Raw genomic sequence first — 27929 nt, 5'->3', positions numbered from 1 at the left:
ACATTATAGTCCAGATTGTAATATTCTCTATGAAATGTGCTTTAAAATGTGTGATTCAATGTGGTGAAATTATGGATGCATGGACATTTTAAAGTGATTCAAATTCATGAAATGTTGATGACGGTAGGATAAACAAAATAAAGAATACATTTACATTCGTTTTTTTGTTTCGTTTTTATGTTCAAGCCCCTTAACCATGTGTGAGGGCACTACAGTTGTAACGTACAGAAGGCATGTGAATGGGGACATTGCAATGTTTTAAATAAAGCTACCTTCTCTTTAAACAGACATTTGTGATTATACAAAACACACCCGACATGTAACATTCATGATACACGGACTTGACAGATACTGTGTACTTTAAGGTTTTGTTTTTGCATTTAAGATTGCTGCTGAACATTAAGATGTGACAAACATTAGTAACACTTTATCAGGCACTTTGCAATGATACCGTTTCCCGTCCTGTCATATGTGATAAGACGCCTAACACCTTGAACCAGATTTGAGAACAGTTTCAATGTTTTGCCCTTACCCCATCTCACATTACTGATGACATGCCAACGGTAACTTAACTCTGGTTTAAGAAGTGCCTCCCTTAAAAGTTTCATTTGCAGATATTTAACTTAACACTGTGACAGTAAGCTGCTCATAGAAAAATCACAAAATAATACTGATTGCCTTCAAATATGTTCGATCCTTGATACATTCACAGGTCCATTCCATTCACACCCTAGTTGCAATTTCAATGGGTGCAGTAGTTTCAAGCTACGCATTGGTGGTGATGTATGCAGATGATTCTACTTCGATCTACAACATAATGTTCCTGTAGTTACCAGTCAAGTAAAAGTTTTTTGAGTTATGTCTATAATGAAAGGGATGTTGCCAAGCCCCACTCTGCATTCTACATCCAGAAATACTGTAAACAAGTTAAAATTCATTTTCATACACCAACATACAATGCACCCATTATCGATCAATAACCGTTCCCTAATTTCAGAAAATGTTCAATTTAGTGTGTTGATTTTTCCATTGTCTCACATTCACAAGTGACATGCGGGGTGTGTGAAATAGGACCTGGATGAGTTTGCAGTTTGTCCCATCAACCCATACTTTCTGAGGTTTGAAATGACCCACACCTCCTGATGAACTGTAAGCTGAGTGAGTGAGTGAGTGTGCGTGCAGTCAGTCAGTCACACTGCCATCCCCACGCCCAGCAGAGTAACTCCCTCCAGTGGTGAAGGCAGAGGAGAGGCAGGGCAGGGAGATGATACAGACCCCTGGTCTGGGAAGGCACAGCACAGAGAGGCCTGTAGCAGACCGATGACCTCCATCCCTTTCAGAGTCCCAGCCCCTCCATGAGTGAGACGGAGCGGAAGACCAAAGCCAGGAAGCCGGTCCCCAGCAGGTCTCCCAGGGCTGTCAGGTAGGGGATGGAAAAGTTGTCTGGGTCCAGACTCCTCCTCCACATCAGACGGACTATCAGGTCAGCCACATAGAGGAGGATACCCACCTGGAGGAACATCCCATACAGACAGACAATCCATCACACAGCAGATCTGAATGAGAAATCCACAAGTCCTTATACTTCAATAACTGTATAATGAAAAGTCCTTACAAGTCTGTATGAGACTTTACCAAACTCCATCAGTGTACCAGTGACTGAGGGGTAGCAGGTGAGGGGATAGGGCGTACCTGGAGAAGGGCAGCACACAGGTAGCAGACGGTGAAAGTGACAGTGAGGGCAGTGTGGCCGCCTTGGAGCAGAGAGATGGTATAGAGGAACACCAGGTGGCCCGGAACCACCAATAGGAACAACACCCTCGCTGACTTGGAGTTCACACCTGGAGTGAAAAGGCAACTAATGAATACTGTAGGTAGTTTTCTTATCTTGTTTAGTTACTGTGGCAGCACTGTCTGAAATGTAAATCTGTACAAATACTATGACAATGAGAGGATAAATATAACAGGAATGGCAAGAGAGGGGTTCCAAATAGTAAAGTTCATATTTGCTAAATCACAAACAGAGAGGAAGTAACTGGCATATATTCTCCTTTTTTTTTTTGTTACAGACATATCTACATGCAATCCAGGAGCCTCTATAGAAAGACAGAGTGGAGGAGCCTTTCCTGAGGTGAAGAAGGTAGTAAAGGGGCTGGGCCAGTGCTGTCTCATCTTATAGGGCAAGACTCCAGGCATGCTCCAGAAGTGAAGGTAGGTTGAGATCCGACTGGCCTGGATGGCCACCAAGTTTCCTCCGACACCTGAGGGGAAGCACCGAGCATGGAAAGAATATCAACCACGCAAGTCTCCTATTATACAGTCACCTGCTTTTCCATTGAAATATGACTCTCTATATGTGAAACACATGTTGCCCACCACATGCTTTTGACTTCAACAATTCCTGAGTATATCCTCATGATTTATTTAATTTCTTATTTGATTCATCAATTCCACATTGACAGATCCCTGCTTGTAGAGGTCTGCACGGGACTGATTTCTTCATCCTGCAGCTTTTCATACCGCACCTGCCCGCTCCCGCTGGCTTTCTGTCGGACTCTCTTCTGCTCCCTGGTCTTGAACCCAACCGCAGTCCTGAAATGTTATTTCAGGCAGCTCGCTTGACAGCCATGGTTCCAGCAAGTGTGCGCCCTATACTATAGGTAATATCAAAATGCTCTAAAATAACCTAAGAAATAGGTTCGGTTAAATGACCAGAGATTTTCACGTAGCCCATTATATTAGGCGATCGGTATTACTGGGCTATATCGGCCAATATGCTAGACTAGATGTAGTTTGAAGAGAGCAGAGTTGGAGAGAGAGCGGACACTTGCACTTTCTCTTCAGCTACGTTTAGCATAGGCCTAATTGCCTACCTTTCAGGAGAGGGACACATTCCAGACAGACACAAATACGGGTGATCAATATTTATTTCTAGGCGATGTAGTAAACTATTATGATTAGGCTATAGTTTACTACATTGCCTAGAAATAAATATTGATTGTGTCCGTCTGAAATTCGCCCCTCTCCTGAAAGGTAGGCTAAACGTAGCTGAAGAGAAAGTGCAAGTGTCCGCTCTCTCTCTCTCCAACTCTGCTCTCTTCAAACTACGTTATTTAGGAAGTTAATTTCCCTGGAAAGATATCTACCCGTGCTTCTGCATAGGATATAGCCTCATACTCTATTTAATTGAGACCACAAGCACGCCTGATATTGCATCTTGAAGCTGCAAGATTAATGAGACCGGACACTTGCACTTTCTCACGAGCTATGTTTTGCATATAGGATATAGCCTACCTTTTAAGAGCAGTTCATTTGTAGATTTGTAGACCGAGGGAAGGGCCCTCCACTTCTTTCCATTATCAATATTTATCTACCGACACTGTAAACTATGTAGCCTAATCATATTTAAGTTAATTTCCTTGAAAAGATACAATACATCACCAAAAGTATGTGGACACCCCTTGAAATGAGTGGATTCGGCTATTTCAGCCACATCCGTTGTTGACAGGTGTATAAAACCGGGCATTGGCAGTAGAATGGCCTTACTGAAGATCTCAGTGACTTAAAGGATGCCACCTTTCCAACAAGTCAGTTGTCAAATTCCTGCTCTGCTAGAGCTGCCCCGGTCAACTGTAAGTGCTGTTATTTTGATAAGTGGTAGGCCACACAAGCTCACAGAACGGGACTGCAGAGTACCCAAGTGCGTAGAAATCGTCTGTCCTCGGTTGCAACACTCACTACAGAGTTCCAAACTGCCTCTGGAAGCAACATCAGCACAAGAACTGTTCGTCGGGAGCTTCATGAAATGAGTTTCCATGGCCGAGCAGCTGCACAAAAACCTAAGATCACCATGCGCAATGCCAAGCGTCGGCTGGAGTGGTGTAAAGCTCGCTGCCATTGGACTCTAGAGCAGTGGAAACACGTTCTCTGGATAGACAAATCTTGGTTTCGCAGATGCCAGGATAACACTACCTGCCCCAATGCATAGTGCCAACTGTAAAGTTTGGTGGAGGAGTAATAATGGTCTGGGGCTGTTTTTCATGGTTCGGGCTAGGCCCCTTAGTTCCAGTGAAGAGAAATCTTAATGTACAGCATACAATGACATTCTGTGCTTCCAACTTTGTGGCAACAGTTTGGGAAAGGCCCTTCCTTGCCTCAGACAATGTCCCTGTGTACAGGTCCATACAGAAATGGTTTGTCGAGATCAGTGTGGAAGAACTTGACTGGCCTGCACAGAGGCCTTACCTCAACCTTTGGGATGAATTGGAATGCCGACTGCAAGCCAGGCCTAATCGTCCAACATCAGTGCTGCGACCTCACTAATGCTCGTGGCTGAATGGAAGCAAGTCCCCGCAGCAATGATCGAACATCTAGTGGAAAGCCTTCCCAGAAGAGTGGAGGCTGTTATAGCAGCAAAGGTGGACCAACTTCATATTAATGCCCATGATTTTGAGATGTTCGACGAGCAGGTGTCCACATACTTTGGTCATGCAGTGTAACTGCCACACTTTTCTCCGCCCATGCATAGGCAGTCTTCTCTTTATTGAGACCACACATATTGTAGCAATCGTAGCAATATATATATATTGTAGCAATATATGATCCACGTTACAATTTCCACCAAGAGGTTTAACCCTATTGGTGTGACGTGTAGGATGTTTGCCTTTCATGCCAGAGACCAGGGTTTGCTTCCTGCCCCCTAAGTTTGCTACACTGGTGTCAGAAGTGGGATAGTGGCTGTGAGGCCATCAGAACGCACGGGTGAAGTGTGAAGGTTCTTGAAAGAACACATAAGTGCATGTAATATGCCTACAATAGGTAGGCACATGCATACGCTGCAGAAAAACGACGGTTTGCAAATAATCTGCAGGACAAAAACCCTTTTCATCCCAAAGTTGTCTGTCTGGATCCAAAGGTGTAGCCCTCTTCCTGCTTGAGGTCTTGCCACTGTTGCCACCAAGTGGAGAAACAAATTGCTATTGATACATTTGTCTTACTTATTTTGATGTAAAAAATATTACCTTTATTTAACCAGGCAATTAAGAACAAATTATTAATTACAATGACGGCCTGGCAATCCTGTGTGGACAGGGGCTACTGTTAAACAGCACAAATGAAACAGCAAACAAACAGTAGATGTGGGTTTGTGTGCGTACAGGCATGTGTGTGGTGTGTGACGTGATTCTATGGTAACATCTACCAAAATACTGTTTTTGTCATATCCTAATCAAACAACAATACAGATGTGTATCTCAGACTTGACGAGACTTGAGGGGACATTGGTAAAACACAAAGTGCCGGGTAATAGTCATAGTACCAGGAGAGGGAAATTCTAACCACTGTGAGCAATATTTAACTGAGGTCCAAAGGCTATCTAATGCTCAGCGTCAGGCAGCCAATATCAGCCTGGGATACTGCCATTTGTGGGTAAGAACATCTGACCGTGTGCTCTTAAACACTCTCATTTGAAAGGATTTCCCAGCATGTGTCATTTATAGACAGTTAACTGACTGAGCCAGGCACATGAATGTCCCATGGTCGTTAATAACTCAACTCTCCCCTTTCCATCCTTGTATAATGTGTTCAGAGACCACTTTCTAGTTTCATTTAACCAAGATGAGTCCACTCACCATTTATGACGGGTGTAAAGACGGCCATCCCCTCAAAGTTAGGGTCGCTAACAGTCTTGTCCAATATGAGTCCCCCAAAACTGAAAAAGGTCATAATGAAAAACATCAGTCAAACATCTACTGATCAGATACATGTTTTTAATAATATATAATAAAAATAATAATAATATATGCCATTTATCAGACACTTTTATCCAAAGCGACATACAGTCATGCGTTTTACGTATGGGTGGCCCTGGGATTCGAACCCATTATCTTGGCATTGCAAGCTCTATCAACGGAGTCATACAGGACCATATGATAAGGTTATGATAAGAATGATAAGGTGTCATGTGTGTCTTACCTGCTGATAGACATGGCTACGAGGACAGGCTGCCAGCCAGAGACGAGGACCTCCTTGATTTGAGGGCTCTTCCGGGCCACCACCACCCACAGAGGGATCAGAGCCAGGAAGAACACACACAACAGGGGAGACAGGTACCAGATGTCTACACAACAGAGAAAACACGTTAGAATAGTGTCCACAATGCACTGTTTACCACTCTCCCACACAAATAGAACACAATTCATCTGACATAAGAGCACCTCCAAAATTGTTAGAAATGTTCTGATATTTAAACATTAAAGCCATTTTACTTTTACATGTTTAAATTGGGCTTTGTAAAAGTAGCTAACTGTATAGTACGTGCAGACCACAGGCAAGAGATGAGTGGGAACTTACACTGAACAAAGGAATTAATGCAACAAGGTACAATTTAAACGATTTTACTGAGTTACAGTTCATATAAGGAAATCAGTGAATTAAAATAAATTCACTAGACCCCAATCTATGGATTTCACATGACTGTGAATACAGATATGCATCTGTTGGTCAGATACTTTTTAGAAAAAAGTAGGGTCGTGGATCAGAAAACCAGTCCGTATCTGGTGTGACCTCCATTCGCCTCATGCAGCGCCACACATCTCCTTTGAATAGAGTTGATCAGCCTGTTGATTGTCCCACTCTTCTTCAATGGTTGTGCAAAGTTGCTTATTGGCTGTAACTGGAACATGCAGTCGTACACATCGATTCAGAGCATCCCAAACATGCTCAATGGGTGACATGACTGGTGACTATGCAGGCCATGGAAGAACTGGGACATTTTCAGCTTCCAGGAATTGTGTACAGATCCTTGCGACATTATAATGCTGAAACATGAGATGATGGCAGTGGATGAATGGCACGACAATGGCCCTCAGTACCTCATCACGTTATCTCTGTGCACTCAAATTGCCATCGTAGCTTATACCATAACCATACCATAACCCCACCATGGGGCACTCTGTTCCCAACGTTGACATCAGCAAATCGCTCGCCCACGCTCGCCCTGTCATCTGCCCAGTACAGCTGAAACCGGGATTCAGCTGTACTGTCAGTGACCATCGAAGGTGAGCATTTGGCCACTGAAGTAATTTACAATGCCGAACTGCAATCAGGTCAAGACCCTGGTGAGTACGACGAGCACGCAGATGAGCTTCCCTGAGACGGTTTCTGACAGTTTGTGCAGAAATTCTTTGGTTGTGCAAACCCACCCTCGTCAGCTGTTTGGGTGGCTGGTCTCAGATGATCCTGCAGGTGCAGAAGCCGGATGTGGAGGTCCTGGGCTGGCGTGGTTACACGTGGTCTGCGGTTTTGAGGCAGGTTGGACGTACTGCCAAATTCTCTAAAACTACGTTGAAGGCGGCTTTTGGTAGGGAACTTAACATTCAATTCTCTGGCCTTCGTCCTCTGTTCTGGCTCCCTTATCGGTGGCTTCTAACTTGGTTTCAGATCTTCAGAACCCCCCACCCCCCTCATAAGAGCGTGAGGGTGTCTGAGACTCCATCAGGCCCCTCCATCAGCCACTATGGATTCTACAGTTGGCTATGGTCCATCGGGCCTCTCCGCCCATCAATCCTTGGGGGGTCTGCGAGGCCACTCGAGATGAAAGATCGGCCGCACCTCCTCAGCCTTTGCACCAGCTGTGGTCCTTGGTTCCCGGGGCAAAACATATTGGTCCCCGGAGGGAAGAAAACCCTGTGCTAACGAGTACTGGACATTACCAGACATCTTCCTACCGTTCTACAACAAATGTCGGGGGCTGACACTGTCGTAGTCCATGTGCGGGTCAAACGACATTAGGAGGGCTAGCTCAGAACTGCTGAAAATTGATTTTAAAGAACTGATCCTAGCTCAGAAAGCAGACAATTATTTCAGGCCCAGTACCATCGTTGGGCCGCAGCTGTGAGCGATTCAGCAGGCTACTGGCATTACATATCTGGCTAAAATATTACTGTAGCTCTGTTGGCATAACTTTTATCGATAACTTTGACACCTTCTGGAAACAAAAGATGCTCTACAGGAATGACGTGGTCCATCCAAATCATCTTGTCCACGCATTTCAAGGCTGCGTTGAGACAATTACTTATCAATGACACAAGCCCTGCTCAGATAATCCCTACCATTGTGTCGCTGAGTTGTCATAGTGCTGCAGTAAATGTAAATTGTCCCAGGAGTGTTGGAAGTCATAATTAAGTAACCTAATTTACAGTGTATCCGGAAAATATTCAGACCCCTTCCCCTTTTCCACATTATTACGTTACAGCCTTATTCTAAAATGGATTAAAGAAATAAAAATTCTCAAACAACACACAATACCCCGATAATGACAAAGCAAAAGACAGGTTTTCAGAAAGTTTGGTAAGATTATTCAAAATTAAAAATTTAAATATCTTATTTAGATAAGAATTCAGACCCTTTGCTATGAGACTCAAAATTGAGCTCAGCTGATTGGACATGATTTGTAAAGGTCCCATAGTTGACAGTGCATGTCAGAGCAAAGCCAAAACCATGAGGTTGAAGGAATTGTCCATAGAGCTCAGAGACAGGATTGTGTCGACGCACAGATCTGGGGAAGGGTACCAAAAATGTCTGCAGCATTCAAGGTCCCCAAGAACACAGTGGCCTCCATCATTCTTAAAATGGAAGAAGTTTGGAATTAGCAACTCTTCCTAGAGCTAGCTGCCCGGCCATACTGAGTAATCGGGGGAGAAGGGCCTTGGTCAGGGAGGTGGCCAAGAACCCTAGCCACTCTGGCAGAGTTCCTCTGTGGAGATGGGAGAACCTTCCAGATGACAACGATCTGCAGAGATCACTCCACCAATCAGGCCTATGGTAGAGTGGCCAGACGGAAGCCACTCCTCAGTAAAAGCGTGGCCAGACGGAAGCCACTCCTCAGTAAAAGCGTGGCCAGACGGAAGCCACTCCTCAGTAAAAGCGTGGCCAGACGGAAGCCACTCCTCAGTAAAAGCGTGGCCAGACGGAAGCCACTCCTCAGTTAAAGGCACATGACAGCCCACTGGGAGTTTGCCAAAAGGCACCTAAAGGACTCTGACCATGAGAAACAAGATTCTCTGGTCTGATGAAACGAAGATTGAACTCTTTGGCCTGAATGCCAAGTCTGGAGAAAACCTGGCACCATCCCTACGGTGAAGCATGGTGGTGGCAGAATCATGCTGTTGGGATGTTTTTCAGCAGCAGGGACTGGGAGACTAGTCAGGATCGAGGGAAAGATGATCGGAGCAAAGTACAGAGAGGTCCTTGATGAAAATCTGCTCCAGAGCACTCAGGACCTCAGACTGGGACGAAGATTCACCTTCCAATAGGACCCTAAGCACATTGCCAAGACAATGCAGGTGTGGCTTCGGGACAAGTCTCTGAATGTCCTTGAGTGGCCCAGCCAGAGTCTGGACTTGAACCCAATCGAAAATCTCTGGAGAGACCTGAAAATAGCTGTGCATCATTGCTCCCCATCAAACCTGACAGAGCTTGAGAGGATCTGCAGAGAAGAATGTGAGAAATTTCCAAATACAGGTGTGCCAAGTTTCTAGCATCATACCCAAGAAGACTCGAGGCTGTAATCACTGCCAAAGGTGCTTCAACAAAGTACTGAGAAAAGGGGTCTAAATACTTACGTAAATGTGATATTTCAGTTAATTATAAAATGCACAACAATTTACAAAAAACAGTTTTTGCTTTGTCATTATGGGGTGTAGATTGATGAGGGGGGAAAAAAACATTTAAAATGTAGGAAGCTGCTATAGACCACCAAGTGCTAAAAGTCAGAATCTGGATAATATGTGTGAAATGCTTGATAATGTGTGTGATGTCAACAGATATATATAACAGTATATTTTCTGGGTGACCTAAATATTGACTGGCTTTCATCAAGCTGCCCACTCAAGAAAAAGCTTCAAACTATAACCAGTACCTGCAACCTGGTTCAGGTTATCAATCAAGCTAACAGGGTATTTACAAACAGCACAGGAATGAAATCCACATGTATTGATCACATATTTACTAATGCTACAGAACTCTCCTGTAAAGCAGTAGACACATCCATTGGATAGAGTTATCACAATTATGGTAGCCATATCTAGGAAATCCAAAGTTCCATATTCTGGACCTAATATTGTGTATAAGAGTTCCTACAATTAGGTTTTGTAGTGATTCCTAAATTGATGATGTAAAGAACATTTGCTGGTCTGTGGTGTGTAATGAGGAGCTTTCAGACCCTTCACATGACACATTTATGAAATTGCTTACTCCAGTTACTAATAAGCATGCACCCATTAAGAAAATAACTGTAAAAACTGTTAAATCCCCATGGATTAATGAGGAATTTAAAAATGTTATGGTTGAGAGGGATGAGGCAAAAGGAGTGGCAAATAAGTCTGGCTGCATAACCGATTGGCAAATGTACTGCAAATTGAGTTTGAGTTTGAGTTTATTTTTATTTTTACAGGGACAGTGCACATTAATCAACATTTCAGTAAAAGTGTCGGTTTTAGCCAGCCGGCTAATTTTCAACCGCAGTCCCTGGGCAGGTTATTAAAAACAATTACAATATAGACAATAGCAACATAGAACAAGCAAGACATAGCAACATAGGACAAGCAAGACATAGCATACAGACAGAGCAACATAAAACAAAAAGCAGCAAGACAAAATTAATAAAAGCAACAAAGTGTTTCCACACCTCACAAGCTACAGACAACAATTGAGAAATCATGTCACTAAACAGAAACAAAAAAGAAGCAGAAACTATACTATGAAACAAAGATATATAAAGGATTATAGTAAAAAGCTTTGGAGCACCTTAATTAAATAAAATGTTGGGCAAAAAGGCAAACTCATTCACTGAATCAGATTCATCACAAAACCCTCTGATACTGCCAACAACTTCAAAACATTTTGAAAACACATTGGCAAGATTAGCAAACTTAGGCATGCAGCAACAAACGCCGAACCTACGCATCCAAGTATAATTGACCAAATTATGAAAGACAAGCACTGTAATTTTAAATTCCATAAAGTAAGTGTGGAAGAGGTGAAAAAAATATTGTTGTCAACCAACAATGACAAGCCACTTGGGTCTGACAACTTGGATGGAAAATTACTGAGGATGATATTTCCACTCCTATTTGTTTACAAAAAAGTTTACAAAAAAGTGTGTGCCCTCAGGCCTGGAGGAAACAAAAGTAATTCCGCTACCCAAGAATAGTAAAGCACCCTGTAAAGTAAAGTACTGGCTCAAATAGCCAACCAATCAGCCTGTTACCAACCCAGTAAACTGTTGGTAAACATTTTGTTTGACCAGATACAATGCTATTTCACTGTAAACAAACAAAGTATAGACTTTCAGCACTCTTGTAGGGGAGGACATTCAACAAGCACAGCACTTGACAAATGACTGATGATTGGGTGAGAGAAATTGATGATACAAATATTGTGGGAGCTGTTTTGTTAGAGTTCAGTGCGGCTTTTGACGTTATTGATCATAGTCTGCTGGTGGAAAAACATGTGTTATGGCTTTACACCCCTCACTATAATGTGGATAAAGAGTTACCTGTCTTAAAGAACACCCTCAGTGTTCTGTTATGGTAGCCTCTCCAACATAACTGCGGTAAAATCAGGCATTCCACAGGGAAGCTGTCTAGGCCCCTTACTTTTTTCAATATTTACTAGTGCCCCGCCACTGGGTCTGAGTAAAGCCTGTGTGTCTATGTATGCGGATGACTCAACACTATACACGTCAGCTACTACAGTGAGTGAAATCACTGCAACACTTCACAAAGAGTAACAGACAGTTTCAGAATGGGTGGCAAGAAATCAGTTAGTCCTAGCATTGTATTTGGGACAAATCATTCACTAAACCCTAAACCTCAACTAAATATTGTAATGAATAATGTGGAAATTGAGCAAATTGAGGAGACTAAACTGCTTTGAGTAACGCTGGATTGTAAACTGTTATGGTCAAAACATATTGATGCAACAGTAGCTAAAAATAGGAGAGGTCTGTCCATAATAAAGTGCTGCTCTGCCTTCTTAACAACAATATCAACAAGGCAAGTCCTACATGCCCTAGTTTTGTCACACCTGTGCTTACTGCCCAGTCTTTTTGTCAGGTGCCACAAAGAGGGACTTGGGAAAATTACGACTGGCCCAAAACACTGCAGCACGGCTGGCCCTTTAATGTGGGGGAGGCAGGGTAGCCTAGTGGTTAGAGCATTGGGCTAGTAACCGAAAGGTTGCAAGTTCGAATCCCCGAGCTGACAAGGTAAAAATCTGTCATTCTGCCCCTGAACAGGCAGTTAACCCACTGTTCCTAGGCCGTCATTGAAAATAAGAATTTGTTCTTAACTGACTTGCCTAGTAAAATAAAGGTACTTTTTTTTTTTAAATGTACACGTAGAGCTAGCATGAATAATATGCATGTCAATCTCTCATGGCTCAAAGTAGAGGAGAGATTGACTTCACCACTACTTGTTTTTGTAAGAAGTATTGACATGTTGAATGCACCGAGCTGTCTGTTTAAACTACTAGCACACAGCTCGGACACCCATGCATAACGCCACAAGACATATGCCACCAGAGGTCTCTTCACAGTCCCCAAGTCCAGAACAGGCGCATAGTACTACATAGAGCCATGGATACATGGAAATCTATTCTACATCAAGTAACTCAAGCAAGCGGTAAAATCTGATTTAAATAACAGATAAATGGAACAGCGAGGACTATGAAGAGTCATACACAGGTACAAACACACGCATACAAAAACACACATAACATGCACAATATACACACACGTACATCTGGATTGTGAGTTCTAGTATTAACTTGTGGCCGGAGGGCACATACTTAATGTACTGTGAAATCTGTTGTAAAATTGTATTTTAATGTTAAAAAATTGTAATATAATGTATATTACTGCCTTCATTTTTTCAGGACTCCAGGAAGAGTAGCTGCTGCCTTGGCAGATCCATAATAAATACAAATACAACTACAAACTGCTCTGGTGGACATTCAGCATGCCAATTGCACGCTCCCTCAAAACTTGAGATATCTGTGGCATTGTGTTGTGTGACAAAACTGTCCTTCTATTGTCCCCAGCACAAGGTGCACCCGTGTAATGATCATGCTGTTTAATCAGCTTCTTGATATGCCACACCTGTCAGGGGGATGGATTATCTAGGCAAAGGAGAAATGCTCACTAACAGGGATATAAACAAATATGCATAACATTTCAGAGAAATAATATTTTTGAGCATATGAAAAAATGTCTGGGATCTTTTATTTTAGCTTATGAAACATGGAACCAACACTTAACATGTTACATTTATATGTTTGTTCAGTGTAACCTCTGACCTCTGCCGGTTCTGAATAATACTACCACAATGTGGAGGTCTTAATTTGCTTAAATAGTTATTTACCCAGATACATGCACTCTACTGACTCTATTAATTGTTTAATTACTGCCATCTTTTTTTAGTGTATTGTTTTTGTCATTTTTACCCCCATTTTGTGATTACAATCTTCTTTCATCGCTGCAACTACCCAACGGCTCGGGAGAGGCGAAGGTCGAGTCATGCGCCCTCCGAAACATGACCCGCCAAACCGAGCTTCTTAACACCCACTCGCTTAACCCTGAATCCAGCTGCACCAGTGTCGGCGGAAACACCGTTCAACTGACGACCTAAGTCAGCCTGCAGGCACCCGGCCCACCACAAGTAGTCACTAGAGTGTGACGAGCCAAGTAAAGCACCCCCGGCCAAACCCTCCCCTAACCAGGACGACGCTGGGCCAATTGTACCTGGGATCGATCCCCAGGCTGTAGTGACGCCGCAACACTGCGATGCAGTACCTTAGAACGCTGCACCACTTGGGAGGCCCTAATTACTGATTTCTAATTAAAAGTTGAATTAAACCCTTCATCCATTATTATAAAGCCATACCTCGGTACTGGTAGAGTATAGTACTGACTCCAGCCAGCAGGGACAGTGTGATTAGATCTCCCAGACTGGCAGCGATGGGTGTGGCCACATTGTCTGGGTTGATGCCCACTTTCCTGGCGCCAATGATCACCCCAATCATTACTAGACCTATGGAGGGAAGGAGAGAGAGGGATGGAGGGAAGGAAGGAGAGAGGGAAGGGAGGTAGAGCGAGGGATGGAGAAGTGAGAGAGGGGGTGACTGTGAGCACAACCGTTAACAGATACTACGGTCAAGACATTTGGCATCTCAATCTAATAAAGACACACTGAGGGTGAACGCACCTAGAGACAGTGCTGCCACGAATGCAGTGATGATGCTGCTGGCACAGAGCACAGCAGCTTGGTCCAGCTCCACCCCACCTCTAGACATGGCCCCCAGTAATATGGCTGCCACGGCAGCCAGGAAGCCCACCACCGTGGCCTGAACCTGTGGAGAGAATTGATCTTCATATCCCCTGGGTCCATCCATCACATCTAATGTACCTTATGGGCTTAGGCTACCTTCATTATTATGCCTTGGATAATGTGTGACCAAGAGCTATCTTGACCTCTTCCTAACCTTGGACGAGTCTAACACAGCTGTTTTTATGGTGATCCTGTTGATCCTCGAGGTCAAGTTAGGCACTGTAACTGTAGCCCAAGGTTGTCTTTCAGATTTGGATATAAAAGGCCAAGTAGTGCCGTGGAAGACTTATGTTCATCTTCCTGTCTGCCTGTCTCCCAATAAATCAATTGGAGATTACCTGAATGAGAGCCAGGTTGCTGCACACCATCGTCCACTGATGCTTGGGGTCATCCATCTGTCCAGTGTTAGCCTAAACAAGAGAGCTCATCATTAGTACAGCATACACCAACATCAATCTTTGGCTTTTCAACAAGAGCGTTGCATTTGATTATGTGTGGGGAAATGTGTGTTTATTTACACTTTGACACTAGCCCCTAGGAGTTAGCAAGAGAGCATAGAGAGACCAGGTCACTTTGCCGTCCTACTTGGGCTAATACTACGTACTATATACAATAGTATGCGGTCCTATGTAGCTCAGTAGCTGGTAGAGCATGGTCCTTTGAACGCCAGGATAGTGGGTTCGATTCCGTACATAAAATGTATGCAAGTATGACTATTAGGATTAAAGCATATTCTAAATGGTATACAGTATATTGTTATATTTATATTAGGATGCTGAAGATGTTGACCTCATCCCGTCAGTAGAGGATGCCTGTTTATTCTTTAAAAGTGCCTTCCTCACCATCATAAATAAGCATGCTCCATTCCCCCCAAAATTACAACCAGGAATAGATATAGCCCTTGGTTCACTCTAGACCTGTTTGCCCTTGACCAGCACAAAAACATCCTGTGGCGTTCTGCATTAGCATCGAATAGCCCCCGTGATATGCAGCTTTTCAGGGAAGTTAGGAAAGCTAAGGCTAGCTTTTTCAAACAGAAATTTGCATCCTGTAGTACAAACTCAAAAAAGTTCTGGGACACTGTAAAGTCCATGGAGAATAAGAGCACCTCCTCCCAGCTGCCCTCTGCACTGAGGCTAGGAAACACTGTCAATACCGATAAATCCACTATAATTGAGAATTTCAACAAGCATTTCTCTACGGCTGGCCATGCTTTCCACCTGGCTACCCCTACCCCGGTCAACTGCCCGGCATCCTCCACAGCAACCCGCCCAAGCCCCCACCATTTCTCCTTCACCCAAATCCAGATAGCTGATGTTCTGAAAGAGCTGCAAAATCTGGACCCCTACAAATCAGCTGGGCTAGACAATCTGGACCCTCTCTTTCTAAAATGATCTGCCAAAATTGTTGCAACCCCTATTACTAGCCTGTTCAACATCTCTTTCGTATCGTCTGAGATTCCCAAAGATTGGAAAGCTGCCGCGGTCATCCCCCTCTTCAAAGGGGAGACACTCTAGACCCAAACTGCTACAGACCTATATCTATCCTACCCTGCCTTTCTAAGGTATTCGAAAGCCAAGTTAACAAACAGATTACCGACCATTTTGAATCCCACTGTACCTTCTCTGCTATGCAATCTAGTTTCAGAGCTGGTCATGGGTGCACCTCAGCCACGCTCAAGGTCCTAAACGATATCATAACTGCCATCGATAAGAGTCATTACTGTGCAGCCGTGTTCATCAACCTGGCCAAGGCTTTCGACTCTGTGAATCACCACATTCTTATCGGCAGACTAAACAGCCTTGGTTTCTCAAATGACTGCCTCGCTTGGTTCACCAACTACTTCTCTGACAGAGTTCAGTCTGTCAAATCGGAGGGCCTGTTGTCCGGACCTCTGGCAGTCTCTATGGGGGTGCCACAGGGTTCAATTCTCGGGCCGACTCTCTCTCTCTGTATACATCAATGATGTCGCTCTTGCTGCTGGTGATTCTCTGATCCACCTCTACGCAGGTGACACCATTCTGTATACATCTGTATACACCCTTCTTTGGACATTGTGTTAACTAACCTCCAGACGAGCTTCAATGCCATACAACTCTCCTTCCGTGGCCTCCAACTGCTCTTAAATGCAAGTAAAACCAAATGCATGCTCTTCAACCGATCGCTGCCCACACCTGCCCGCCCGCCCAGCATCACTACTCTGGACGGTTCTGACTTAGAATATGTGGACAACTACAAATACCTAGGTGTCTCGTTAGACTGTAAACTCTCCTTCCTGACTCACATTAAGCATCTCCAATCCAAAATTAAATCTAGAAATGTCTTCCTATTTCACAACAAAGCATCCTTCACTCATGCTGCCAAACATAGCCTCGTAAAACTGACCATCCTACCAATCCGCGACTTTGGCGATGCCATCTATAAAATAGCCTCCATCACTCTACTCAACAAACTGGATGCAGTCTATCACAGTGCCATCCATTTTGTTACCAAAGCCCCATACACTACCCACCACTGCGACCTGTACGCTCACGTGGTACTCTCTTGTCACCAAACCCACTGGCTACAGGTTATCTACAAGTCTCTGCTAGGTAAATCTCAGCTGACTGGTCACCATAGCAGCACCCACTCGTAGCACACGCTCCAGCACGTAGTTGTCACTGGTCACCCCCAAAGCCAATTCTTCCTTTGGCCGCCTCTCCTTCCAGTTCTCTGCTGCCAATGACTGGAACGAACTGCAAAAATCACTGACGCTGGAGACTCATATCCCCCTCACTAGCTTTAAGCACCAGCTGTCAGAGCAGCTCACAGATCACTGCACCTGTACATAGCCCATCTGTAAACAGCCCATCTTTCTATCTCAGTTTAATTTAATTGCTATATTGTAATTACTTCGCCACCATGGCCTATTTATTGCCTTAACTCCCTTATCTTACCTCATTTGCACATACTGTATATAGACTTTTTTCAACTGTATTATTGACTGTATGTTTTGTTTATTCCATGTGTAACTCTGTGTTGTTGTATGTGTCGAATTGCTATGCTTTATCTTGGCCAGGTCGCAGTTGCAAATGAGAACTTGTTCTCAACTAACCTACCTGGTTAAATAAAGGTGAAATAAAAAAATAAATACTGTATTTATTTATTTTGCTCCTTTGCACCCCTGTATTTCTACTTGCACATACATCTTCTGCACATCAATCACTCTAGTGTCTAATTGGTATATTGTAATTACTTTGCCACCATGGCCTATTTATTGCCTTACCTCCCTTTTCTTACCTCATTTGCACACACTGTATATAGGTTTTCTTCAACTGTATTATTGACTGTATGTTTTGTTTATTCCATGTGTAACTCTGTGTTGTTGTATGTGTCGAACTGCGTTGCTTTATTCTTGGCCAGGTCGCAGTTGTAAATGTGAACTTGTTCTCAACTTGCCTACCTGGCTAAATAAAAAATGTTTAAATGTGGACTCACTGCAGTGGAGAGGCGAGCAGCCAGGGTCATCTCCAGGTTGCCCTTCAGTCCCACCAGAGCTGGAACCAGGATGAAAATCTCTGTGATGACCTTAAACACCTCCCAGTGCTGAAACACACAGACATCATCATCAACTGTATCCTTTCAGCCAGACCCCGACAGGGATAAACACTTATATTGTCCTTAAATACAACCATCATCCCAACACAACAAAAAAATAATCCAACACCAGCAGCCCTTCTTTCAATTGTAAACTGTTATCTTCAAAATTAAATATTAGTCTCAAATTCTACTATATCTATATATATACTATATATATCTCAGTGATATATTGGCAACTATTTTGTCAGATAGACTTTGTCAGACAGAAAATTTAAATAACTTCATTGAGTGTCTAAGAGTTCCTCTTGACAACGTGTCTACAAACCCCCTACTGAAGATCTAAAAATAGAGGCATGTATAAATAAACAGATAAGTCAGCTTTGCCAGGATGGGGGTGGGGTAGGTTATTTTTAAACGCCGCTCTCAAGTTCTTCTCAAATGTCGACTAAAGGCTGTCACATTCGGGCCCTATCTTGGGAAGCGTCCCAGTTCATTTTGCCTCCACTGGTCGGCGGTCCAGAGCCCTAGCTCCAGCTCAGAGCTCCGACTCTGTGACCAAATTGGCACCCTAGCTCTTATATAATGCACTACATAGGGAATAGGGTGCCATTTTTGGATGGAAACCTCTGTCTCTCTCACTCCCAGTCTGATTCTCTTCAGTGGGTCATATGAATGAGTGTAGTCTGGCCCAGGAGTGGGAAGGTGAACGGAAAGGCTCTGGAGCAACGAACCGCCCTTGCTGTCTCTGCCTGGCCGGTTCCCCTCTTTCCACTGGGATTCTCTGCCTCTAACCCTATTACAGGGGCTGAGTCACTGGCTTACTGGGGCTCTTTCATACCGTCCCTAGGGGGGGTGCGTCACTTGAGTGGGTTGAGTCACTGATGTGATCTTCCTGTCTGGGTTGGCGCCCCCCCTTGGGTTGTGCCGTGGCGGAGATCTTTGTGGGCTATACTCGGCCTTGTCTCAGGATGGTAATTTGGTGGTTGAAGATATCCCTCTAGTGGTGTGGGGGCTGTGCTTTGGCAAAGTGGGTGGGGTTATATCCTTCCTGTTTGGCCCTGTCCTGGGGTGTCCTCGGATGGGGCCACAGTGTCTCCTGACCCCTCCTGTCTCAGCCTCCAGTATTTATGCTGCAGTAGTTTATGTGTCAGTTTGTTATATCTGGAGTACTTCTCCTGTCCTATTCGGTGTCCTGTGTGAATTCAAGTGTGCTCTCTCTAATTCTCTCTCTCTCTCTCTCTCTCTCTCTCTCGGCGGACCTGAACCCTAGGACCATGCCTCAGGACTACCTGACATGAGGACTCCTTGCTGTCCTCAGTCCACCTGGCCGTGCTGCTGCTCCAGTTTCAACTGTTCTGCCTTATTATTATTTGACCATGCTGGTCATTTATGAACATTTGAACATCTTGGCCATGTTCTGTTATAATCTCCACCCGGCACAGCCAGAAGAGGACTGGCCACCCCACATAGCCTGGTTCCTCTCTAGGTTTCTTCCTAGGTTTTGGCCTTTCTAGGGAGTTTTTCCTAGCCACCGTGCTTCTACACCTGCATTGCTTGCTGTTTGGGGTTTTTGGCTTAGTTTCTGTACAGCACTTTGAGATATCAGCTGATGTACGAAGGGCTATATAAATACATTTGATTTGATTTTGATTCATCAGCCTTCCCTCTGTCAGCCAACCGCCCACTCTCTCTCTCTCTATACACTCTCTCCCCAGACCAACCTTTCCCACCTCCAAATCTGATTTGTATGGCAATGGAAGGTGGAGAAAGAGTTCAAAACTGATATCCAAAATAGAGAGAGGATATAAACAGAAACCCAGTTTGGATTATCATGAAAAACTGATAAGCAAATCATAGGCATGATGACTCCTCTGTTTTAAGTCATTGTCCATCTTTCCAGTGACTAAAATGCATTGCTATTTCCCAGAGGGGTTACAACAGGAGGGAAACCATTTTCAAAACAATTCTCACAGATGTTCTAAAAGACAGTGCTGTAAGAGGTCCTGTCCCTGCTGGCCTTTAATGATCTGACCATTTTGATTCCTATCAAACTACATAAAAATAGGACTATAATAGGTTACGCTCGCTCACATACACACACACACACACACACACACACACACACACACACACACACACGGTTATACAGAAGTAGGAGGAGATAGGAAGCCCATCACATAGATCCATACTTGAACAATATCCATGATGATGCCAGCGGAGACCATTCCCAGTCCAGCCACCAGGTATGGCAGCAGCACCTGGGCTGCGATCTGCCAGGAGCTCTCAGGCAGGAAGCCATGGGCAGAGCGGGTCAGCTTACAGGTGAAGCCACGCAACTTCTTCCCCTGGTAGCACAGCTCCAGTTCCAGCCGAGTCACCACCATGATTGTACACACTTACCCCATTACTCAAACCCTTGACTGGTAGGGATAAAGGTCCGGGGGGTGGACAGTGACAGCCTGAGATCCACAGACAAGTACTTGGTTCTTTCGCCAGTAAGCACCACAAGCTAGTGTCTCTGCCGCTTACCTCACAGGTGGGAGCTTGACTTCACTGCAATGTTGCTTTCTGTGATTCATGAAAGGTCATTACAACAAAGCTGGTGACTATGAAGTAGTAACAATGGACCCTGAAAAGTGGGTGAACTTGATTAAAGTCCTCTTAAAGTTTGACGTTGTTCTTCTTCTGTCCTCGCCATGTCCTTGACCTTAGAATACTCCTTTACCCCAGAAGAAATGAGAGTGAATGGAACAAACTCAGAAAACCCCAACAGTCTAGTCCTTTGATGCGTCAGTCCTGGTGAGGGGTCCAGATGTCACTAGAGTGATCACTCTCTCCATCATATGATACACCAACAGCTTGCAGGCTCCATCTTACTACCTCACAAACAAACAATTAACCTATACCAAGAGGCTTTCACTCAATCGCCGGTCCTTGAGAGAGAAGAGAAAGAGGCAGCAGGTGCAGTTGATCCTTCTGCCCCATTAGATGCTCCTGTTCCATTTGTTTGACTTTTCGATGGTCCTTTGCTGGCTCCCTGACAGGAGAAGTGTTCTCTGTGTCCTCTGAGAAAACGGCAACGCAGTAGGTTCCTGGAGACTCATTCACCATCAAGGGAGGCCTCTGCAGGGGGAGGGCTGTCTGTCTGCGCCACAGTCATTCAGGAGGATGACCGGCTTACAGACTGAGACACACTCTCTCTATTCCTCCCTCTCTCTCTCTAGTGTCGTGACTCACTTACTCCATGCTCCCTCTCCCTCTCCCTCTTAAACGCACAGTTTATCCCCCCCTCCGACTTTCCTCTCGTTATTCTAGCACACAGAGTTTCTTTCCTCTTCGGTTGTAGTAACAGGTTCAAGTCCTGTCAGAAACATATGTCAGGGACCTGCTCTTTACTCTAACTGGTGGGCTGGCTTTGCTCCTCTCTGGGTGTAGTGTCACCCCATTTCATGTGACCACTTGGTATCTGCCCCTCTCGTATCCTCCCTCAGTCCTTATTTTCATGCCCCTCTGCTCAGGCTGCCTCTGTCTATCCCTCTGCATGCTGTGACTGTCTCTTTATGTTAGGGCATCCTACCACTTCCCTCTCTGCCGTCAGCAGTATACGTAGAGCTGATCTCACCGCTGTGTTTCCCCTAAACCACATGCACGATGCGGAGGGACGGAAAGAGAAGGCGAGACAGAGAGGGAGAGGAAGCGAGAGCCAGCATCTGATTACTCACCGGTGGGTAAACCGGCTGCCAAATGCCAGGGACGACGGGCAGAGTAGAGGACAAAGCCAGCGCCATGCAGCATCAGAGCAGTGATTCAGCGAAAGAGACATGCAATGAGCCATACTTCAGCAGCATACCAACCCTCTCCTGTTGACACTTCTCTTTACTCTTCTAATCCAATAATGTTGAAATCATGGAATGCTGCAATCTAATAAAATATGCATCACATTCACAAGCACCCTGAATATTAGATATATTGCCCAGCCCAACTTTAAGGACACAATGCATAACCTAAACCTAAAGTATGCCAACTTCTTGCATACTAACATTATGCCTAACATACATGTCCCTGAATCCCATTTATTTCTAAACAACACCTAGCCCATGTTGATTTCTTCTTGATTCACTGCACTGCCACTGACTGTCATTCGCTTTTGAGCTTTAGGGCACTAGATGGTAGCCTCGTACAAACCATCCTGATCTCGCAAGCTTACTGTCTGTTTCGCTAGCGAACATATATGTAAGCTCGCGAGATCAGACGGCTTTGCCAGTCTAACTAGATGACACAATTGGGGTGGACATCTTGAACCTTTGAATAAATTAGTTGAAAATGTATTTCCCCAAAGGTAGCAAGGAATTAGAAAAATTATTTGAAACTAAAGCTGTAACCAGCTGGTTGTCATCCAAACACTGTCAAAAACAGTCAAAAACCTAATGCATATTTAGCAAGGTCTTGAAGGGTTAAACACATTTCGAGCTGGATCTACTTTGGACTGATGAAAGCATTATAGCAAAACAAATGACATGTTTTAACCAATCTGAGTGGCATGTTTTTTTAAGGTAATTTATGTTTTAAGAATCAATATTGAAGTGTTAATACACTTTTATTCCTTTGGAAGTATGAATTATGTCCTCAAATACTGATGAGATTAGACACACCAAGATGTTGGCATTATTACTTGATAGATCATCCAACAGCGTAAGCGTAAGTGACTGCCTACTGTATATACTTCATAGTCATGTGATGCATTCACTCGAACATGAGAAGGTTGGATATCGGGGTTCAAGACAACATGGAGCACTCACCTGGACACTGTCCAGCACCATCCCAGCCATCACCATCCCCATCCCAGCCAGCAGGTAGGGAAACAGCACCTGGAGACCGATGAAAATGGACGACTCTTCTTCCACTTTGGCCACGGACACCTTCTCCTCCACAGCCTTCTTGATGGGCTGGATGGGGGGCAATAATGGCAGCTCATCTTGCCCATCTAAGGTTCCCGCCTTGGGGCTGGCACTGCCACCTTGGCCTTTCCCCTTGCCCTTTGACTTGGACTTCTTGGACTTCCCCTTCCTCTGGTGTACCTCCCCTTCTGGCATGTTGGTGGTGGATGTGATGTCTTACACTGAAGAGAGATAACACGTTCCACACAAAGGTAATCAATAGTCTTACATATCATGCACCAAACCTGCTTGCTAGATACAGTGGCATAGGGCAAATTGTAATATGTCTTGCATTGGCACTGGCATGCTCCAGCATAATGGCAACATTGCAGAAACATCCCAGTATTCAAACTCATGATGAAAATACCTATTTTCCTGCCATTGACGTCATGTGCATTTTAGTGGCTGAAAGAAAGGTGAAAATAAAGACTTTTCTGGATGTCGAATATATATATTATTTGAACATCAAAAATATGTATTTTCCGGACTATAAATAAATATGCATTTTTAGAACATTGAAAAGATGTCCATTTTGGATGATGAAAAAAGCGTATTTTCAGGACGTTCAAAATACGTAATTTACAGATGAAAATATGTAATTTCGGTCATTGATTTTTATGGCCAAATTTCAATTGCACATAATTAGTAAGCATTATATCACAAGAATATTTTTTCAAGCCTCTTAATATAGGAAAGACGAGCCAACTGAAGAATGCACCAAAATATTTATTATTGCTCCCATCTACCACCATGCACTTACACTACCGTAAGTTTGGGGTCACTTAGAAATGTCCTTGTTTTTGAAAGAAATGCTGTTTTTTGTCCAGTAAAATAACATCAAATTGATCAGAAATATGTAGACATTGTTAATGTTGTAAATGTCTACTGTAGCTGGAAACAGCAGATAAAAAAAAATGGAATATAGGTGTACAGAGGCCCATTACCAGCAACCATCACTCCTGTGTTCCAATGGCACCTTGTGTTATCTAATCCAAGTTTATCATTTTAAAAGGCTAATTGATCATTAGAAAACATTTTGCAATTATGTTAGCACGGGTGAAAACTGTTGGTCTGATTAAAGAAGCAATAAAACTGTCCTTCTTTAGATTAGTTGAGTATCTGGAGCATCAGCATTTGTGGGTTCGTTTACAGGTTCAAAATGGCCAGAAACAAATAACATTCTTCTGAAACTCGTCAGTCTATTCTTGTTCTGAGAAATTAAGGCTATCCCATGCGAGAAATTGCCAAGAAACTGAAGATCTGGTACAACGCTGTGTACTACTCCCTTCACAGAACAGCGCAAACTGCCTCTAACCAGAATAGAAAGAGGAGTGGGAGGGATGCTGGCCTTCTAGGCAGAGTTCCTCTGTCCAGTGTCTGTGTTCTTTTGCCCATCTTAATCTTTTCTTTTTACCGGCCAGTCTGAGATATGGCTTTTTCTTTGCAATGCTGCCTATTATAAATCCAAAAATTAACAAGCTATACGTGCCACGCCCCACTCTCGTAAAAAAAACAAGAGCAGCAGCATTAATTATACAATTTCTCTCCACTGCAGCAATCGTGTTTGGATCTGTATGGGCCCTACCAGACAAGACAATTCAAATTACACATACCCCAGACTCAGACCCTTTAAGTCTATCAAAAGTGTGCCAGTTTGAGCATGTGTCCATTAGGCTTATGGATTTATTTTTTAAATCAGCATGAATTAATTTGAGCAAAAGAAAGCTTCACTTTTATTCCATAGGCTGGGATCCACACTATGCAGCTGTTGCAAGAGGCATTTTTCACTTGGTGTGTCATCATAGTGGTCTCTGATTTATGGTCAGACTCGCTTACGTTGAATACATTTAAACTTGCTGCGTTTTTCAATGCTGATTTGAATGTCATTGAGAAAACATAAGTATCAAATCTTTTTTTTCGCAAACATCCCTTCTGAATTTAAAACTAAACCTCGAAGTAATTATCTAGTTTTTCAAAAGTATCTAATCTGATTAAAATATATTTGCCTGTAACGGACTACAGTTACCGTTTTTGTAATCCTTTACATGTAACGGATGACAATGTAGTAGAGGCTCTTTAGTAGAAAGTACGCCAAGACCTTGCCAACGATTACATGTAATCCGTTACTCTCCTAATTTTTGACACACACAGAGGCTCTATGAATGTAGCCTACTCCCGTTTTGATGACTCGTGATTGGCCAACAACAAGCTACACGTGCCACGCTCCACTCTCGTAAAAAACAAGAGCAGCAGCATTAATTATACATTTTCTCTCCACTGCAGCAATCGTGTTCGGATCTGTATGGGCCCTACCGGACAACACAATTCAAATTACACATACCCCAGACAATCATATCAGATCTGACCCAGACCCATGACATTAGCTGCAATTATCGGGTATTCAGGTGCTGGTGGATCCGTGAAATTGTCGTCCAGACCGGACAAAATCTGAACCAAACATCAACGACGTTGAAAATAAAAGCCAGTCTGGACTCTGCACCAAAAAATACTTAGTGGGATAAAACCTGACCCCTTGCCTTTTTGACAATGTAGTAGAGGCTCTTTAGTAGAAAGTATGCCAAGACCTTGAATGATACGTGATTTATGTTTGATAGCATGCATAAACAAAAACGGTTGGCTGATGACAACCATAGATTTATGCATGACAATGACTCACTACTCCTGCCTTGAACCAATTCATTATACTGTCACCAACGTCACCACCTGGGGTGTAAGCATTACCCTAAACAGTTGCAAAAAATTGTGTTTTGCTACGAAAACTAGCGTTTCTATTGGACATAATTAGGTAGGTACCGCCCTGTTTACTAAAGCTGTCCAATAGAAACGCTTGTTTTCGTTGCAAATTTTGGAGTATTGTTTACTTACACCCCTGATTCAACAGACAGCTATGTAGCAATCAAATCCGATTACTGCCAGGTATTCCCGACTCTTTGCCTTCATTTTCCCTTTGATAAAGCAAGTCCCGATTATGAAGACGAAACCTCTGAAAGCTTGTTAAAATAAATTCATAAAGTAGTAAGAAGCTTTAGCCTAGCGAAAATGTTGACGTGTAGTTGTAGGGAATACCATTGTACAGGAAGCTGACGTGCACATCCCATAATGCTTATGCATTGGTAACCAATGGTTACACCAGCAAAAGAGTCTGATTGGATCGGAATTGGAGTAGTGGAGTAGAGTAATGTATAACCCCGCCCATTAGAGAAAGTGAACAGTGGTGTGTGATGGTGTGACGGAAAGTGAAATTAAATTCCATCCATATTGTAGCTCTGGAAGCAACGACGACAGCAGTAACCTAAGGCATTATATATGCATCCATTAAAAACAAGATAGGCTATATCATTGATGACTGATGAATTAATTGAGGAACATACTATATTCTATTATAGTCTTCAATTTCATTTAATAATAAGCAAGACAATAACTTGTAACATCAGAACTATAATTAATCTATTACATTCCAATGAATGTACTTTGTAATTTGTTCTTTACATTAGCAAGTTTATACATTTTGTCATTATCTGACCTGTTGTTTCAATGCTGTGGATCCTGATGCAGTCATTCTAAACACAACACTCCTATGCAACGGTCATATTCAATGTTCTTACCTGTTGTTGCAGAAGCTCTTAAAGAAGAGCATATGAGGCCGAGATAGTGCTCCAGAAAAATATGGTCACAAAGTTCAGTGGACACCAAGAATAACTGATCTATGGAGTGGGGGCTCCAGAACTGGTGGCTTAAAGAGGGGGTCGTCTTAAATTTCAGCCCGGTTGGCAAATTAGGATACCACCCGCCTGCCTGACCTCATCTGCCTTAGAGGATGGCGACAGCAGCAGCCAGCAAGCACTTTCAAACACTCAAATCACTACATTTGTTTGTGTGTAAACTACAAGTACGTATGTAAGCAACTTGACTGAACAGAAATTCAAATTGCAATGGTTGCACCCACATCAGAGGAATTTGTTTGAGTTTACCCAGCATCAGTGCCAAGTCATTTACTCAAGTGCTCCTATGGTCAGTGGCAACTATTTTTTTTAAAGACCTAGTGCAGTCCAAAATGAGATTTGCTTGTATTTTATATATATTTTTGCCTTATGAGGTTGGAATAATACTGTTAAATTGTGTAAATGCTGATTAATGCCCTTTTAGGTTAAGAGCTGTTTGAAATGGCCACCTGAAATTTCAACCTGTTTTGTTGGGATGGAGCTATGGCCTGCCTGGTGATAAATTCATTTTATTTTATTGATTTATTTTACCCTTATTTTACCAATAAGTTGACTGAGAAAACGTTGTTATTTACATCAACAACCTGGGGAATAGTTAAAAGGGAGGGGGGAAGATGAATGAAACAATTGGAAGCTAGGGATGATTGGGTGGCCATGATGTTATGAAGGCCAGATTGAGAATTTAGCCATGACACCGGCTAGACCAATAAGAAAGAGATTTCCAATCCTCTCTGCCAATAACAGCTAGTTTTCAGTTTTCCCCTTCCAACTCAGACCATTCTCAGACAGTCCTAGCAAAATTCTTGCTTGATAAATTGATCTTTGCCAATAAACTATTTTTGTTTCTTTCTGACCATTATAATTGAAACAATCATAGTAAGGTACTTAATTGTTACCCAGAATTGATATTGAGATAAAAACAGCTGCATTGGACCTTTAAAGTTGAGTGATATCCAACCCTCTTTTCATATTTTATTGAGCTTTGGGATTTCAAACACTGTAGCCTGCACTGTACCTATATGCTTAGTGTAAGAAGTGTTGAAACTCAACTACACAGAGGCATATAGTGACATCACATTTAAGACACTTTGAAATGTCACACACTGAACCAGCCCAATCAGAAATGGATCAAGGTAAGAAACCAGTCCTGTAGTGGTGCCTGGAGAAGTGGGTATACTTGTCACGTCCTGACCACAGAAAGCCTTTATTTTCTATGGTAGAGTAGGTCAGGGTGTGACTAGGGGTTTAGTCTAGTTTATATTTTCTATGTGGGGTTCTAGTTA

The 27929-nt window shown here is 43.3% G+C and overlaps 1 protein-coding gene across 4 annotated transcripts; it reads right to left on the bottom strand.

The window, feature by feature from the left end:
* Positions 1 to 155: 155 nt before the first annotated feature.
* LOC109869112 (solute carrier family 41 member 1) lies at positions 156 to 26644 on the bottom strand. Of its 4 annotated transcripts, none has more exons than XM_020458974.2 (11): positions 26530 to 26644; positions 22766 to 23085; positions 17865 to 17972; positions 14726 to 14797; positions 14265 to 14409; positions 13944 to 14090; positions 5974 to 6118; positions 5631 to 5710; positions 2127 to 2261; positions 1693 to 1841; positions 156 to 1510 (listed from the first exon to the last, which is right to left on the bottom strand). In XM_020458974.2, the coding sequence occupies exons 2-11, from the start codon at positions 23057 to 23059 to the stop codon at positions 1337 to 1339; spliced, it is 1449 nt and encodes a 482-aa protein (XP_020314563.1). In that variant the 5' UTR covers positions 23060 to 23085; positions 26530 to 26644; the 3' UTR covers positions 156 to 1336. The 4 variants fall into 4 exon arrangements, with proteins under 4 accessions (XP_020314563.1, XP_020314564.1, XP_020314565.1 ...); XM_020458975.1 differs by lacking the exon at positions 26530 to 26644 and adding an exon at positions 26448 to 26529; XM_020458976.2 differs by lacking the exon at positions 26530 to 26644 and adding an exon at positions 25790 to 26031.
* Between the last annotated feature and the right edge of the window lie 1285 nt (positions 26645 to 27929).

Source organism: Oncorhynchus kisutch, linkage group LG24, assembly GCF_002021735.2.
Source record: "Oncorhynchus kisutch isolate 150728-3 linkage group LG24, Okis_V2, whole genome shotgun sequence".
Taxonomy (NCBI): Eukaryota; Metazoa; Chordata; class Actinopteri; order Salmoniformes; family Salmonidae; genus Oncorhynchus; species Oncorhynchus kisutch.
Note: the sequence above shows the minus strand (reverse complement) of the source record. Positions and strands in the feature narration are given on the sequence as shown.

What these genes read in the sequence shown, in the direction of transcription:
- LOC109869112 (XM_020458974.2), bottom strand. Translation starts at nt 23,059, where the DNA reads ATGCCAGAAGGGGAGGTACACCAGAGGAAGGGGAAGTCCAAGAAGTCC. An exon ending in CTGCTCGCCTCTCCACTGCA is followed by an intron (nt 14,798 to 17,864) that starts GTGAGTCCACAT and finishes TCTCTTGTTTAG; the next exon opens with GCTAACACTGGACAGATGGA. An exon ending in CGTGGCAGCACTGTCTCTAG is followed by an intron (nt 14,091 to 14,264) that starts GTGCGTTCACCC and finishes TTCCCTCCATAG; the next exon opens with GTCTAGTAATGATTGGGGTG.